The sequence below is a fragment of the Heptranchias perlo genome, chromosome 19 (assembly GCF_035084215.1).
Source record: "Heptranchias perlo isolate sHepPer1 chromosome 19, sHepPer1.hap1, whole genome shotgun sequence".
Classification (NCBI taxonomy): domain Eukaryota; kingdom Metazoa; phylum Chordata; class Chondrichthyes; order Hexanchiformes; family Hexanchidae; genus Heptranchias; species Heptranchias perlo.
The window spans coordinates 27,297,843-27,312,889 of NC_090343.1; the positions used below are offsets into that span (position 1 = coordinate 27,297,843).

The 15,047-nt window shown below is 40.6% G+C and overlaps 1 protein-coding gene across 4 annotated transcripts in view; it reads left to right on the forward strand.

Annotated features, from left to right (window-relative positions):
* Positions 1–15,047, forward strand: part of gdap1l1 (ganglioside induced differentiation associated protein 1-like 1) — a 52,032-nt gene that overhangs the window by 28,737 nt on the left and 8,248 nt on the right. For 3 of the 4 annotated variants that reach the window (XM_068000807.1, XM_068000806.1, XM_068000809.1), the window contains one exon: positions 10,728–10,822. The exons of the other annotated variant lie outside the window; for it this stretch is intronic. In XM_068000807.1, coding sequence (XP_067856908.1) covers positions 10,728–10,822 — 95 coding nt within the window. The remainder of the gene's footprint in view (positions 1–10,727; positions 10,823–15,047) is intronic. 4 annotated transcript variants of the gene reach the window in all.

The window sequence follows — 15,047 nt, forward strand, 5'->3', positions numbered from 1 at the left end:
TCTGGGTTTGCCCCCTCCCCCCCCCACAACCGTGTACCCCCGCTCCCTTCCCGCCTCCCCGTAAATATTGGGACCTCAGTGTCTATGATTGACCCTGTGTCTGACGCTGGGGGCGGGTACTAAAACTATGAGACTAACCATTAAAGGATGGGCAGTCCTTATTCAGTTTCTATTGACTGTTTTATTACCCTCTAATTTTCACCTATTTTTCCTCTCATTCCTAGACTCACTGGAGGAATGAACCTCTGGGCCCCACAAGGAAACGTTGGGCTCCCATACCCTGGGTTTCTGCCCCCAACCGCGATTACCTGCCCCCCACCCCGATCAAGCTATCTTAGTGCCGGGACCGTTCCCACGAGTCCCCGGCGGTGGCCTTCTGTCACCCAAAATCCCATGCTCATGACCCCCCCACCACTGATTGCGCCCGAGTTAAAGTCGACCCCGCTGTCTTTCAGATTAGACGTTAAACCAAAATCCCATGTGCCTGTTCAGGTGGACATAGAAGATCCCATGGTACTATTCAAAGATGAGCAGGGAAGTTCTCCTATGTGTCCTGGCCTGAAAGAACATCACCACTAACAGATTAACTGGTCATTATCTCATTGCTGTTTGTGGGACTTCGCTGTGTGCAAATTGGCTGCCTCACTCACCTACATAACATCAATGACTACACCGCAAAAGTAATTCATTGGCTGTAATGCACTTTAGGATGGCCCGAGACTGTGAAAGGCAATATATCAATGCAAGTTCTTTCTTTTCTTTGTGTGACTCATGCACATATTCGTTTCAGACCAACTTTGAACAGCATACACATCTGCAAGTCATCATTGAGCATCAGTTGTACAGGATTCTCAAATATTAAAGCCAAGCTTATAACACGATTGGAGTAAATACAATTATGCCAACAGACTTGTGCATAAACATTGGCCCTTACAAGTAAGGTATAATCAAAATGCACAGTAACTACACCAATATTATACATGAACCACTGAAAATTAATCTTAAAACATCAAGCACAACTGAAAATTGCACCATTACTTCCCAAGGATTTTCCTTGGCTCCCTTCTCTTCATCCAAATGCTGCCTCTTTATGTCATCATCTGAAGACATGGAGTCAGCTTTCACATGTATAATGATAACATCCAGCTCTACCTCTCCACCACCTGTCTTGACCCCCTCACCCCCAACTGCTCTGTGTTGTCAGACTGCTTGCCCGATATCCAATGTTGAATGTGCTGCAATTTCCTCCAGCTAAACATGAGTAAGTTCTAAGCCATTGTCTTTGGCCTCTGTCACAAATTCCGTACCCTTGCCACTGATTGCATCTATCCCCCAGCCACCGTCTCAGGCTGAACCAGGCTGTTTGCAACCTTGGCCTCTTGTTCGATCCCGAGCTGATCTTCCAGCCCCATTTCCTCTCCATCACAAAGACTGCCTACTTCCACCTCTAGACTCAACTATTCCAATGTTCTCCTGACCAGCCGGCCTTCCATCTTCCACCCTCGGTAAACCAGCTCATCCAAAACTCTGCTGCTCATCTCCTATTCCACACCTGCTCATCATTCACCCCTGTTTTTGCTAACTTGTATTGGCTCCTGGTCTCCCAACGCCTCAAATTTAAAATTCTCATTCTCGTGTTTAAATCCTTTCAAGGCCTCACTTCTCCCTACCTCTGTAACCTTTTCCAGCACCATAACCTTGTCATAACTCTCTGTTCTTTAGACTTTGGCTTCCTGTGCATTCCTCCCTCTCTTCAACCAGCCATTGGTGGTCATGCCTTCAGCTGTCTAGGCCCCAAGCTCTAAAATTCCCTCCCTAAACCCCACCGCCTCTCCACCTCCTTTAAAACTGAACTTTTTCATCAAGCATTTGCTCAGTGTCCATTTTTGTCTGATTAGGCTGCTGTGAAGTGCCTTGGGACATTTTTCTACGTTAAAGGCGCAATATAAATGCAAGTTTTTGTTGTTATTGGACACATAAGCTTCCACTGCCATAGTCTCGTTTGTATAACGAATGCTTGCAAACTATCACCAAAATGTCGTGCCAAGTAGGAGCAGTGAACAGCTGAATAGTTATCTCCCAATTAAGTGATTTATGAGAGAACCGAGAGAAAGAGATAGCTGTCTGGAATTTGATCTAAAAATAAAGGCAAGCTGTTATTTCTGTGCAAATGGTAGAGGAACTTCCAGTGACTGCTCTGTGCAGTTAAACATGGAAAACCAGAAGTTCCTCTACCAGATGCCCTGCTCGTCCAGAAGCTTCGCGAGAAGGTGATCTCACCGGCTGGCTCACCGTTGAAATGACTGCAACGACATTAAGTTCCTCTCCTGCCCTGCTGGAAACAAACTAATCTCCCCAGAAAAAGGTATGTTCAGGTTTTTTTAGTCTAACCAAAATTTTAAATCAGCGTGGTAAGTCTTAATGACTGCCAAACAACCTCTCTGGCACTGAAAATTAACTTTTACAAATGTGGAGTCCCATTCCTTCACATTTTAATTGTTATTGGACATTTTTTTAAAATGTTAAAAATTTTTTTTTACTTTTTCTTTGTCTCTTTTATCTCTGGCTTTTAATTCAATATCTCTTACCCTTTATTCTGCTTTCTGTAACTGATTTTATATTGAATTTACTATTCTAACTTACACTTCCTGGTTCTGTGTCTGCGCCACTTATTAACAATGCTTCAATCTGATTGGTTAAGGGGATACACAGACACTTGCCCCGTTCACACAGGTCCCAGATGCCCGGGAGAGGGCGCTATGCTGGATTGAGGACCCATTGAGAGGAATTTGCAGTGCAAAAGCCCATGAAAAGTCTATGGGCAAGTCCAAGACTAACGAGCAGCTGGCGCCATTCACTTGCTGCTCACAGCAAAATCCGGCCCAGCGAGAGAGAGAGAGAGAGAGAATGCACAAGTAGGAGCTGTGAAAACACATTTTAATCCACGAGTGAGGACAAGTGAAGAGCAACATTATACAGTTCTTCATTTTGTGTAACACGGGTAGACACAAACTGTTAAAAATGTTTTTAAAATCCTTTGTCACAGGATTGATTATGGGTGCAGAGCATTTTAATACATCCTGTAATGGGAGTGCTTTGTATGCAATCATAGGATGTATTTAATGGAATCAATATGCTTTTGACTGTATATTGTGTCTCAAGTTGAAAATTAATATTTCCCCTCGCGGCTCAGTTGGTAATTACACTGCTTCACGTGGAACGAAGCTACATAGAACAATCAACTCTCAGGTTCGATCTCTCGTCCACGTTAGTTGCTCTCAACTGGATCGGCAGTACGGCTTCTACAATTGACCTCAGCACCCTGGGCTAGGGTTCCCAAAACTGGTCACTATGTAGCAACTCCCATTGCAATGTGCACATATAAGAGGCAGATATTTTTGTACTCGATTGTGATGCTCCCACTTGCATAGTTGAGTATTCTACTGCTAATCATTGTCTGGGCTCACATATGAAAATGGCTAGCAGCTGTTCACCCACACCCCAGCATGTCAGCACTTTCAGCAGAAGAGGGGGAAAAAGCTGTAAGATACTGAGTTATTGCTTTGCTTACAAAGTACATTATTTTTTTTGAGGCTTAATGAGGCCTGCGCTGGCCATCGATACAACCCCCAAAATGCTGGCATTTTTCTTCCCTGTAAATTACCCTTGCTGAGAATTAGGCTGTAGTCTGTGTCCCCAAATTCAAAATCCACGCTCACCACCACTGAGATTCCGCACTGCCGACGGAGCCTTGGAAAATTGGCCCTGTGAAATCTTATTTTCGGTACTGAAAAGAGCAACTCAGTAATCCTATGATGAAAGACTGACCTTAATGTTGCCAACTCACCTCTACAAGGGTAACAAAATTTCTTCTATTACAAATATTTGTCTCTTTACTTGTTAGCCATATCTGATCTGTGCTGGGGCAAACAAGTGGGATAAATGTGCAAAAGTGGGCATCCTTAATCGAGCTTAGCCCAAGTTGTCACCATTGCCACAATGTTCTACAAAGCATATATCTGCCCATTAATTATTATAGCTGGTCTCTTTTTCCTAAACACAGTAGATTTGATGATAGTAGGTTTAACTGGCTATTTGTGAAGTATACTGAGTACCAGATATTTCTCTCATGCTTCCTTTAGGTTAATTGAACTCTTCGACAGAAGTGTTCTTAAAATATCTGCATAAATCTAGTTGAATCTGTTTATAGTGACATAACTTTTCCTACTCTCCAAGCTGCCTACAGGATATGTTCCCTATTGAGACAGCTAACAGCTGTGGGGTTAGGCTGTGCTGTTTCATTTGCCCATTCCAAAATTAACAGCAAGTCCAGGTCAAGCTTTAATTGTCACAGCCATCGAATTATATTTTGCTTGTCCTCTACTCCACACCGCCTATCACTAGCATTCAAAAAATATGTACATTAATCCTCCTTAGTTATCAGAATCATCCAGTTTTTAAAAGATTTGTCACTCCATTTTGGGAGGTTAGCTCTTTGTTTGTTTAACATGACTATTATCTAATTCTCTGCCAGATTAATTCCTCTAGTGAGGTTATGTGTTCACATGTTTCATGGCATTTGAAAAAAAAATCATGATTTTCTTGTTCATTTCTTTCAATGTGATGGTGACTTTAACCTAAAATGGTCTCATTTCTACCATGTTTGCTACCATTGTTTTTCTTCTGGACATATTTGAACAGTAATTGCTGTCGTTTAAATTTTTGTCATAACTAAAAATGGCAATGGTTTATGTCCAGTGACACATCCACTTGATTGCATCATTGTCTTATAATACTTTTTTCCATGGGTTTGTCATCATTTCTGGAGACATTCATTCCCTTTGAGTGTGGTTTTGCATTGGAAGATGTGGCCAAATTCCTCAGCTATTTCTTAGAATCCTGCTGAAACTCTGATGGGTGTCCAGCAGAATGCCTTGGAAAAAGGCCTAGACCTGAAACTTAGGTAGGAAATCACAGTCAACCTTGTAAGGGGCCTCTTCCCATAAGACCAGCCATGTCAGAAGGAGCAGGGCAGGAGTGGAGACTCCTTACACTGGAAGTGCCTGCTTTCCTGGCCATTAAGAGACCCATGTAAGCCTAGAGGCTGGTACATCCAGTGAGTTGAGCCGCACTGGCTCCTGGTGGGAGTGGGGCATCCAGACTAGGGAAGTGGACTGGACCCCCGAGATGGGGATTAAATGGGGTGTCTGGGATGTGGGAGCTTGGGCATGATGGTGGCCAGGCACCGGAATTTCTGGCAGTAGCACTCAAGAGGCATGGACACCAACTGGTCCATGCATGCGGGGTGCCCTCCCACTGACCCCACTAATTCAGGGTCAGAGTTGGAGGGCATTGGCGGGTGCAATCCTGGTATTACTGCTGCGATCACGAGCTGCGCATTTTCAGGACGTTTCTTTTCAGAGGAATTCAGCCCAGTAACATCTGCAGTACTTCAATTTAACAGCCTTACAAGCGTGTGCCATGAATGGTAGTCAATTTAAAGGAAAACCTCAAGATAATGGTCTATAATAAGCCTTGCATTGGGGCTGTTTATGAAAACCATAGACCTGAAATAGAAACATAGAAAATAGGAGCAGGAGTAGGCCACTCGGCCCTTCGAGCCTGCTCTGCCATTCAATATGATCATGGCTGATCCTCTATCTCAATACCATATTCTCGCTCTCTCCCCATACCCCTTGATGCCTTTTGTGTCTAGAAATCTATCTAGCTCCTTCTTAAATATATTCAGTGACTTGGCCTCCACAGCCTTCTGTTGTAGAGAATTCCACAGGTTCACCACCCTCTGAGTAAAGAAATTTCTCCTCATCTCAGTCCTAAACGTCCTACCCCATATCCTGAGACTGTGACCCCTCGTTCTGAACCCCCCAGCCAGGGGAAACATCCTCCCTGCATCCAGTCTGTCTAACCCTGTCAGAATTGTATATGTTTCAATGAGATGACGCTTTTATAGATTGTACGTTAACAAAGATTTCTCCTCCCTATGGCTAGCTTCCACAGAGGCTCAAAGCTGATGTTGCAGTGCTTAGCTAAACATTCACACCTGCATTGCTGTTCAGCTTTTTGCATTGTGCCACAGAGAAGTTGTCCATCCAGGGCAGCTTTCAGAGCTGGGCGTACATTTCAAAAAGTTCCATTAGTTTCATTATTTTAAAGATATTTTCAAGTTGGGAATTTTCTATTAGGTATACAGTTTTTTTTACAAGTTATTTTGAGACTAAACAAGAACATAAAATGCAATTTTGCAGCTGAATATTTTCAGATTCAATTGAATTTGATTGGATCTGAATGTTTACCATAATATAAACTTAAGAGTAAGGCCATCCGAAAGCCTTATCATTTAGCAGTTTACTGCCAGTTATCATCTAGTTTCCATGGGGTTTAAGTGACAAGAATGCATCTATTTCATTTTCTGCTTTGGTTGGGAGAGGGTGTCTTATGGAGGGATATCTAAACCTAGGTAGGACCGTGGCAATTCTGCATGCACTTTCTTGCCAGTGTAATAGAGGGCTTTGATCGGTGCAATCTAATTTATACATTTTTTCTAGCACTGTTTGTGGACTAATAGATCCTAGTCCAAGCACTGAATCCCATCCTCGATATTGGAGAATGAATATTTATCAGTTATCCTTCAAAGTATTCATATTCTTTGATGGAACGTTTATGCATCAGCCACAGATGTTCAAATTAATGGAGGTCATTGGAAAGGAAAATCAGGCGGGGTGTATAACAGGTGGCTAATCCATTACTGCCCATTTTACACCATTGCCAAAGTTGAAAGTTGTGGCTGCCACATGTGATTACACTGACATGTGTTAGGACTGCTGCCAATACATTACCTAATACAATACATGAATCTCAGCTATTCAGCTTCTTCAGTAAACCAGGTTATAACTGCAATTACAAAACTACTGAACTCATTTTATATCTTAAAAGGACGAACCTGCAATTCTTTAACAAAGGGTTTACTTTAATATATTTTTGTAACTATTATTCTCTACGGCTTAGCAGGTTTATTTAGTAAGTAGCTTAGCCATAAAGATCAGGAAGGTCCATATTCAATTCCCAATCTATGCTGAGTTAGGGGCACTACAATTGGCTTCAAGACCCATTTAGAAAAGGAAAAATTAGTAGCATCCATGCTTCTGATCACCATCCAGCCACCCCTGCTGGAAATGCTTGTTTGTGGCTGTCAGATGAGAACAGGAATTGGCACATCTGTGAGGTCAATTATGATGCAATAGCCTGCCAGCACTTATGGCATAGTTTCACACATGAATAATGCCCATTTAAATGAGGTACTCAAGGCTGACCAGCACTTGTGGAGCTGCCCTTCTGTAAAAGGAAGAAAACTGGCAAGAGAAAAAGACTAAATAAATAATTCATCTGTTAATACTGCTGACACTTCTGGTAAATTCTCACATCCTTTCAGTATGTTCATTAAAACAGTCATTGTTTGTTAAAATGCATTTCATAAAGTATTCCCAATATTTCCATCTCAATAATGTGCAAGGTGAATGCTCTTAGAACGAATGATGCGTTATAGAAAAATCCCAATGCCATTTCATGAATGTAAGAAACCAATGCATTTAAGCCTTGATCTTGTGCTCGCAGCAAAATCTGTGTCAAGAACGGTTGGCTACCAGGGCAAAGTTAGCCTGCAGCACACTGATCTGACTGTATGCAGTTCTGCAGGGTCAGCTCGTTTGAATAAGTAGCATAACCTCTCAGAATTGTACTGGCAGCTAACCTAATGGGGCACATGGAAAATGTGGCTCACAGCTCAAACTTAAAGTGATGTGCCCAATTAAAGGTAAGTGGCTGAATATGGGGGCAAATATTGTATCAACCTTTATAAAGGTTCAAAATAAGTTTAAGTATGTCAGCCTTTGTCAAAGCTGTAGGTGGGGAGGCGGTCCCCGAAAATAAAGGAAACCCAGTGTGGAGGCACAAAATTAAGTCTGTGGGCAAGTGATGGAATAGTGCAGCACCTGACTCCATGCGGGTACAATTTTGTCTTTTAAAAAGCATTTGGACAGTTACATGGGTAAGATGGGTATAGAGGGATATGGGCCAAGTGCAGGCAATTGGGACTAGCTTAGTGGTATTAACTGGGCGACATGGACATGTTGGGCCAAAGGGCCTGTTTCCATGTTGTAAACTTCTATGATTCTATGTTTCTTGGCTGGAAAACTGGGCATGCTGCTACACGAGGTGCATAAGAGCAGGATGCACTGTTGGGCACTTTAAGAGACCTCCCCGACAACAGCCTGTAGGAGATAGCAATTAGGCTCAATGATCTGTACAGTACATGGGTGACACCTACAATGCTCTGCATTCTTGGGAATCCTGCCACTTGTGAACCCGATGCCTCCTTTCCACAGAGAAAATGATGGGCACATTGCACTTTGCAAACTTGCTTGATGCATCTGCGGACAGCTGACTGACTGATTTGGCATCTGTCACCAGAGGTGGCTTGGAAGGATCCTGCGGCAAAGAAATTTGATTTAGTAGTGACATTCATACCCATGGGAAAAGCTACTTCTGCGGTACAAGTTGCCTGCAGCTCAGCCTGCAGGAGAAGGCATAGCTAAGTGGCAGCTTCCTTTGCCAAACAGAGATTACGAGACAGGTCTTCTCTGAAATGCACAGGAAGGACTGTCTGGCCCAGTTAATGTGAGTGACAGGGTACCGACAATACATACGTAATGTCAGACCTACATTTGATGTACTCACAAACCGGTCTAAAATTTGGATTACCTTAGAAATTCCCTAAGCAATTCCTGTCTTTAGCACTTTAATTGCTGGAAATTCAATTGCAGAAGCAACTAACAATAGTGTAAAAAAATTGATGGGAAAATAAATCTTAAAAAGCAAAACTGGTGCCCTTCAGATCAAGAAAACAAATGTAAGGAATGAAATGTAACTGAATATCAGTGCTTATTGGAAAAAATTATAAGGTTTGTAGTAATTTTTCTAAATCAATACCAGGTTCAAAAATCCAACTTTTGCAGGCCAGTGAATTAGTTGTCTGCCTTTTCTACATAGAATAGGTATGTGTCCTGGGCAGAGCTTGACCAAAGCACGTGAAATTCAGTATGGGACCTGATTTGCACAACTTTACTATTCCAATTAGGCTTGTACCAGCCATTACCTCATTCTTCATTTGCCTGCCCACTTCTTTTTTTGCTAAGGCACCAATCTGGCACATGGGCCAGCATATCCAAACTCTCAACCCTAATTGGGTAATTAACAAACAATTGAGTTTAACCCAAATTGTATGATAAGAATGTTATCCCACTGACAATATCAGTTAATTTTGCTTGATTTGCCTCAGTACCCAAGTCTAACATTAAAAAGTGCTGAAAAATACAGGAGTTCTTGGTTTATTTAGAACTGTTCTGTATCCCCAAAGATTTTGGTTTATTTCCTTTTTCTTGCCATTGCTGTGCCTCTTATCAACATGTATTCAAACACCTGTCATTCCTGAGCAAAAGAAACCAGGGTGCATTTCTCTGCAACCTTTGTAATTGCTTAACAATGAAACAAACTAAAACTCAGCTTTACAGCATATTGTGCCATCTCTGAGGCTCAGTTCAAGGTGATAAAGCAAGGCAAGAGAAAAAAATTATTTAATCATTGCCCTTATCCCTTGAAGGAGACATTAGAACAGATGACCAAATGTTTGGTCGAAGAGATAGGTTTTAAGCAGCATCTTAAAAGGAGGAGAGAGATGGAGAGGCGAATGAGTTTTGAGAGGGAATTCCAGAGTTTAGGGCCTAGATAGCTGAAGGCACAGCTACCAATGCTGGGGGTGAAGGAAGTGGGGGATGCACAAGAGGCCAGAGTTGGAGGAACAGAGAGTTCTTGTAGGGTTGTAGAGCAGAAGGAGGTTACAGAGATGGGGAGGGGCGAGGCCATGGAGGGATTGGAAGTCGAGGATAAGAATGTTAAAATTGAGGCATTGGTGGACCGGGAGCCAATGTAGGTCAACAAGCACAGGGGTGATGGGTGAACGGGACTGAGTGCGAGTTAGGATATGGGCAGCGGAGTTTTGGATTCGTCTGTCAACTACTTAAAAGAACTTTAATCATAATCACGGCACTTAAAGCTTTGTGCTGTGTAAGATGCTTTTCATTAAGCATAACGGTCTGATGAAGGGATAGTAGGTAATGTGAAAGCAGCATTAGTTTAACAAACTGGAGGAGCACCAAATGCTCTGGTCTCATTTACCATAAGTTGATATTAGTCATTCATATTGTACGATACGGATGAATATCCAAACCTCAGCTGAAAATTCACTTCACGCATAATAATGCCCATTTCATTTGAACATTACATAGTCAAATAAACTCCACTTGAATGATCTATATTGTAACCCATTTACTATTGCTTTTGGAAAAATTGCTTGAAGATTTTGATTAAAAGTGCAGCACTTGATAGGATCAATTTAAATAATGAAATGACGAAAATTCAAACATTTAAGTTGGTTGTTACAGTTTTCCAGGGTACAGTTAGGATTTCAAACCTCGGCAGAATCTTCCTCACCTGATAAAATAGTAATTAAGAACCTCTTTTACTAGACCAAAAGCTGTACCATCTAAGGGAATGATTTCTGATGCTTCCACGCACCGTTAAATGTTTTACTGTATTGTACAAGACATAATGGGTATGAAATTTTCATATTTCTTTGTCTTTCCTTCTCACAGGACATTTAGCAAACACGGCTGCAGAACTGATGAAGCTTGACCAAGAACAACCTCAACTCACAGAGCCATATCTTTCAAAACAAAAAAAACTAATGGTAATACAAATCTAGTTTCCTTTCAACATGATTCTAGAAATGAACCTGTCACTTTTCACATTAGGTTAAGTACTTTTGCAGATAGCTCTGAAATGGAATACTGTACTGTTTGAGCTCTGAGGTATGTGAAGACAAAACTCTATTCCAGTAAGAGATCAAGGATTTCCTATCTTGTTTTTCTCCCCAAATGAATCAACGTTGGATGACCAGTTCTCAGAAAGTAATGGAAGTTCTAGAAATCAGTAAAAGTGAGGGAATCTCAGGCTATTTTGCAGTGTGTGTCAATTGGTAATACAAAATTACCTCACCTTTATCCAGAAACCTAATACATTATGGGGAATATAAATTTCTTAAACATCTACAAGAGAGACACATTATTAGCACAACACATCGTTAGAACAATGAAATAAAAACAGAAAGAGTTGGAACTACATAGGAGATTAGTCAGTCTTTGAAGGAAAAAGATAGGTGAAAGTTTTGGGTGGGAAACTTCACTTTACCTGTTCTGATGAAAGTTTTGACTTGAATTGTTGATCTGTCTTTCTATTTCGGATTCTGTTTGTCCTATTGTGCTTTTCCAAAGTTTTCTGTTTTTATTTCTGACTTCCAGCATTCCTGTTTTTTTTTTATTCTCCCCACTTATTTGAATATAAGAGAGTCATAACTGGGCCTGACAGCCTGATCAGGGCAGAGGAGGGCTGAAACTATTCCATTCTCCAGCACAGCTATTGGATTCCTTTAGTCACCAGCAAAGTTACTTTAGTTTATTCCCACGTTTTTGTCTAGTTGCTGAATCAACTGGCTACAACTGCCTTAAAAATGTTGTCCCATGTCTAGGACTACAAGATAATATTAGTCAAGCATTGTCTATTGCAGGGTAACCTGAGACAATGCATCATTACACACTTGTACAAATGGTCATCCTTGTTCTTATTGAACTTAGGAACAGGAGTAGGCCATTCAGCCCCTCGTGCCTGCTCTGCCATTTGATAAGATCATGGCTGATCTGTGATCTAACTCCATATACCTGCCTTTGGCCCATATCCCTTAATACTTTTGGTTGCCAAAAAGCTATCTATCTCAGATTTAAATTTAGCAATTGAGCTAGTATCAATTGTCATTTGCAGAAGAGAGTTCCAAACTTCTACCACCCTTTGTGTGTAGAAATGTTTTCTAATCTCACTCCTGAAAGGTCTGGCTCTAATTTTTAGACTGTGCCCCATACTCCTAGAATCCCCAACCAGCGGAAATAGTTTCTCTCTATCCACCCTATCTGTTCCCTTTAATATCTTATAAACTTCGATCAGGTCACCCCTTAACCTTCTAAACTCTAGAGAATACTAGCCCAATTTGTGTAATCTCTCCTCGTAACTTAACCCTTGAAGTCCGGGTATCATTCTAGTAAACCTATGCTGCACTCCCTCCAAGGCCAATATGTCCTTCCGAAGGTGCGGTGCCCAGAATGAGGCTTAATCTTATTAATGTTTGACCTTCTCTCCCAACTTACAGTTAGACCTACAGAAAAATTAGTTCCAATAAAAGGTTAGTGACAGGAGAGCAGTCATGATGAGACACCTAGAAGCCACGAATCCATTTGCTATATTTTACATCTATTTTAATAGTTATTTAAAATTCTCTGAAAAATTATTAAAAATAACTGTAGGTAGGATCCACAAGACACATATGGAAAACTGAGCTCCCTCAGCTTAACTATAGAAAGATCATTTCACATTGGCTGCTGGTGCAATTTTTAGACCATGTGACAAGCTAATGGTCTTGCTAACTACTATATGGTAAATGTTAGAATTGTGGTTTATCTACCTATTGGAACAAAATTGAGCATCTCACTGAGACAGCAGGCCATTTCTCAACTGGTCACAAGATCAGCATAAGGTGAAATGTGAAATGGATCATATCGCAACAAAATGGACAAATGGACAATGGGCAAAAAAAAAAGGCAAAAACACATTAGAGTCTAGAAACTACTGTCAGTGATGTTATCGTGCAAACTTGTTCATATCAAATTCCTCTCTGTGCTATTTTACAGTAATTCCAGGTTTGTGTTTTACAATGTGCAGGTCATGGTAGGCCTTAGTGAAAAGGGATTAAATGGAGAGTCTTGACTTAGGCCATGAAATTTTTTTTGGATTATTGTCTGAATATTATCTGAGTGGGTTTTAAAAGGTGCACAAGACTAATGAGCAAAATTACATGAAGATCCCATCTCATACAGTCAGAACCTCTTACTTTATCTGACATCACAAAGTAAATTTCATGAATATGTGCATCCCTGGCACATTGACTTTATAATGTGAAGTTGGCATGTTGAGTTTTAAAAAGATTTTTTTGAATACTGATTTATTTATCCAGCTTTTATTACTTTCATTTTCTCCCCAGCGTCATGCACTATTTTCCAGTTTCCAGAACAGGCAGGTGACTTGTTCCCAGACGTCTGCAACTGTTATTATCAAAATAGCCACTAGGAGGTGCTTAAGAGTAGTGTAGGTAGAGATATCTCCCTCCTGACAGGTATGGATCCCAGTGAGAGTAGAATCCAACTTGCGCATGAACCCATCTCTTTTAATGGCACACTTATGGGTTTTAAGCCATTCAAACCACAGTACAGTGGTCAGGAGTACTCAATAATCTTTGAGCCACAATCCTAAGTGCCCTGTTTAAGAACCACTCTAATTGACCCATAATAAACACCAACAGGTGTTTATTTTAAGCTTAGCATATGTGCCATATTTGCATACTTAAAAGAAAATACTTTAAAGCCCATTGAATGGATCATTTTCTTGGTGCCATCTTTTCTGTTGTAACACTGAAGTTCCCATTAATTCCATAAACAAACATTTAGAAACCTGAGGGTTGGAGATTTGAGTTGCTCTTTATTTGAAGGCCATACGATAGCTTGGTATATTACTGACTCCATTCATTACACAAATTATCAGAAAAATCGGTGACAAGCAGATGGTGGTACAATTTACTAGAATATGTCCTTTCAGTGGTCAGGGGTGGGGAGAGGGAAGGAGGGAGACTAGGAAAGAGAGGGACCAAAATGTGTCTTTGCTGCTTTGTATGGTGCAAGAGTGCTTTAATTTATGATACCACTGCACAAAAGTAATAATCATAACAGTGCAATGAATTTGTCATTTGGATTGAAAGAATAAGGGGTGAAAAGGAAAGAAAACAAAAAAGATGGGAATAATGTTTGGGCAACACTGTGTGTTTAACTTTGTATATGTATGTTGTTTTATTTTAGTACAAAAGTATATATATCTCTGTGTCTGAGTGTGTTTCTGGTTCTGTGTCTGTATCCATGACTATGTGTGGCTGTCTCAATGCTTAGAAATTTGTTTCTCTTGGAAGGTGACATTTAAAAAGAGAAAGGTGCAGTTTCCTCTTTTTAAATCTATTGAAAACTTGAAACCTTCTTAAGTCAGATATGAAATAGGTTAAATGACAGTTATTCAATAATTACTGGAGTTAGAAACACTGGAGAAACTTCAGAACATCTATGATTATTTCACAATGTCTCAGAATACATCCACTAGGTAGGTAAATGCTTAGTTGCAGCTAATACCAAAATTTTGAGCTAGGAGCCTGGCCTGAGCACTGCCAGTAAACAGACACTTTAGTATGACTGTCACTAAACAGTTAAATATTCTATTATTCAACATCACAATGGCATTTGACTACAATCAATCCCTGAGCATTCAACAACATTCAGAAGCTCCAAATATGTTAAAAAGAGAAAATAAAAAGGAGTCAGCAGGCACATCATAAACCATTTTATTAAAACGGCCAACATTTGACACCCAAATAATCAATTCTGATTTTTTTTTTAAAAACTTACATCACATAATATTTAAGAATCAACCAGGAGTGATGCAACCAATGAAAAAGATAATACTTGTGTAGGCAAAAATAGTGAACAATGATTCTTTTGTATTCATGAAAGAACTGTGATAATTCATAGCACTTGTGAGGTCTACCCAATACTGTACAATCAGAACCTGCTAGTTTACATTACCAGCCTCTGAATGCTAGATAACTGCTTGGGTCTTAATGAACTCCAGATTTAGTAGAATCTATCAATATAAAGTTGAACCAAACTCTTTATACATCAGCATTTAATATGTTAAATCAGGATTGGCATTGGCAGCCACATCAGGGGCAGGAAGGTGTGTTACTGACTGAGGATCTCAACAGTGGTTCGCAA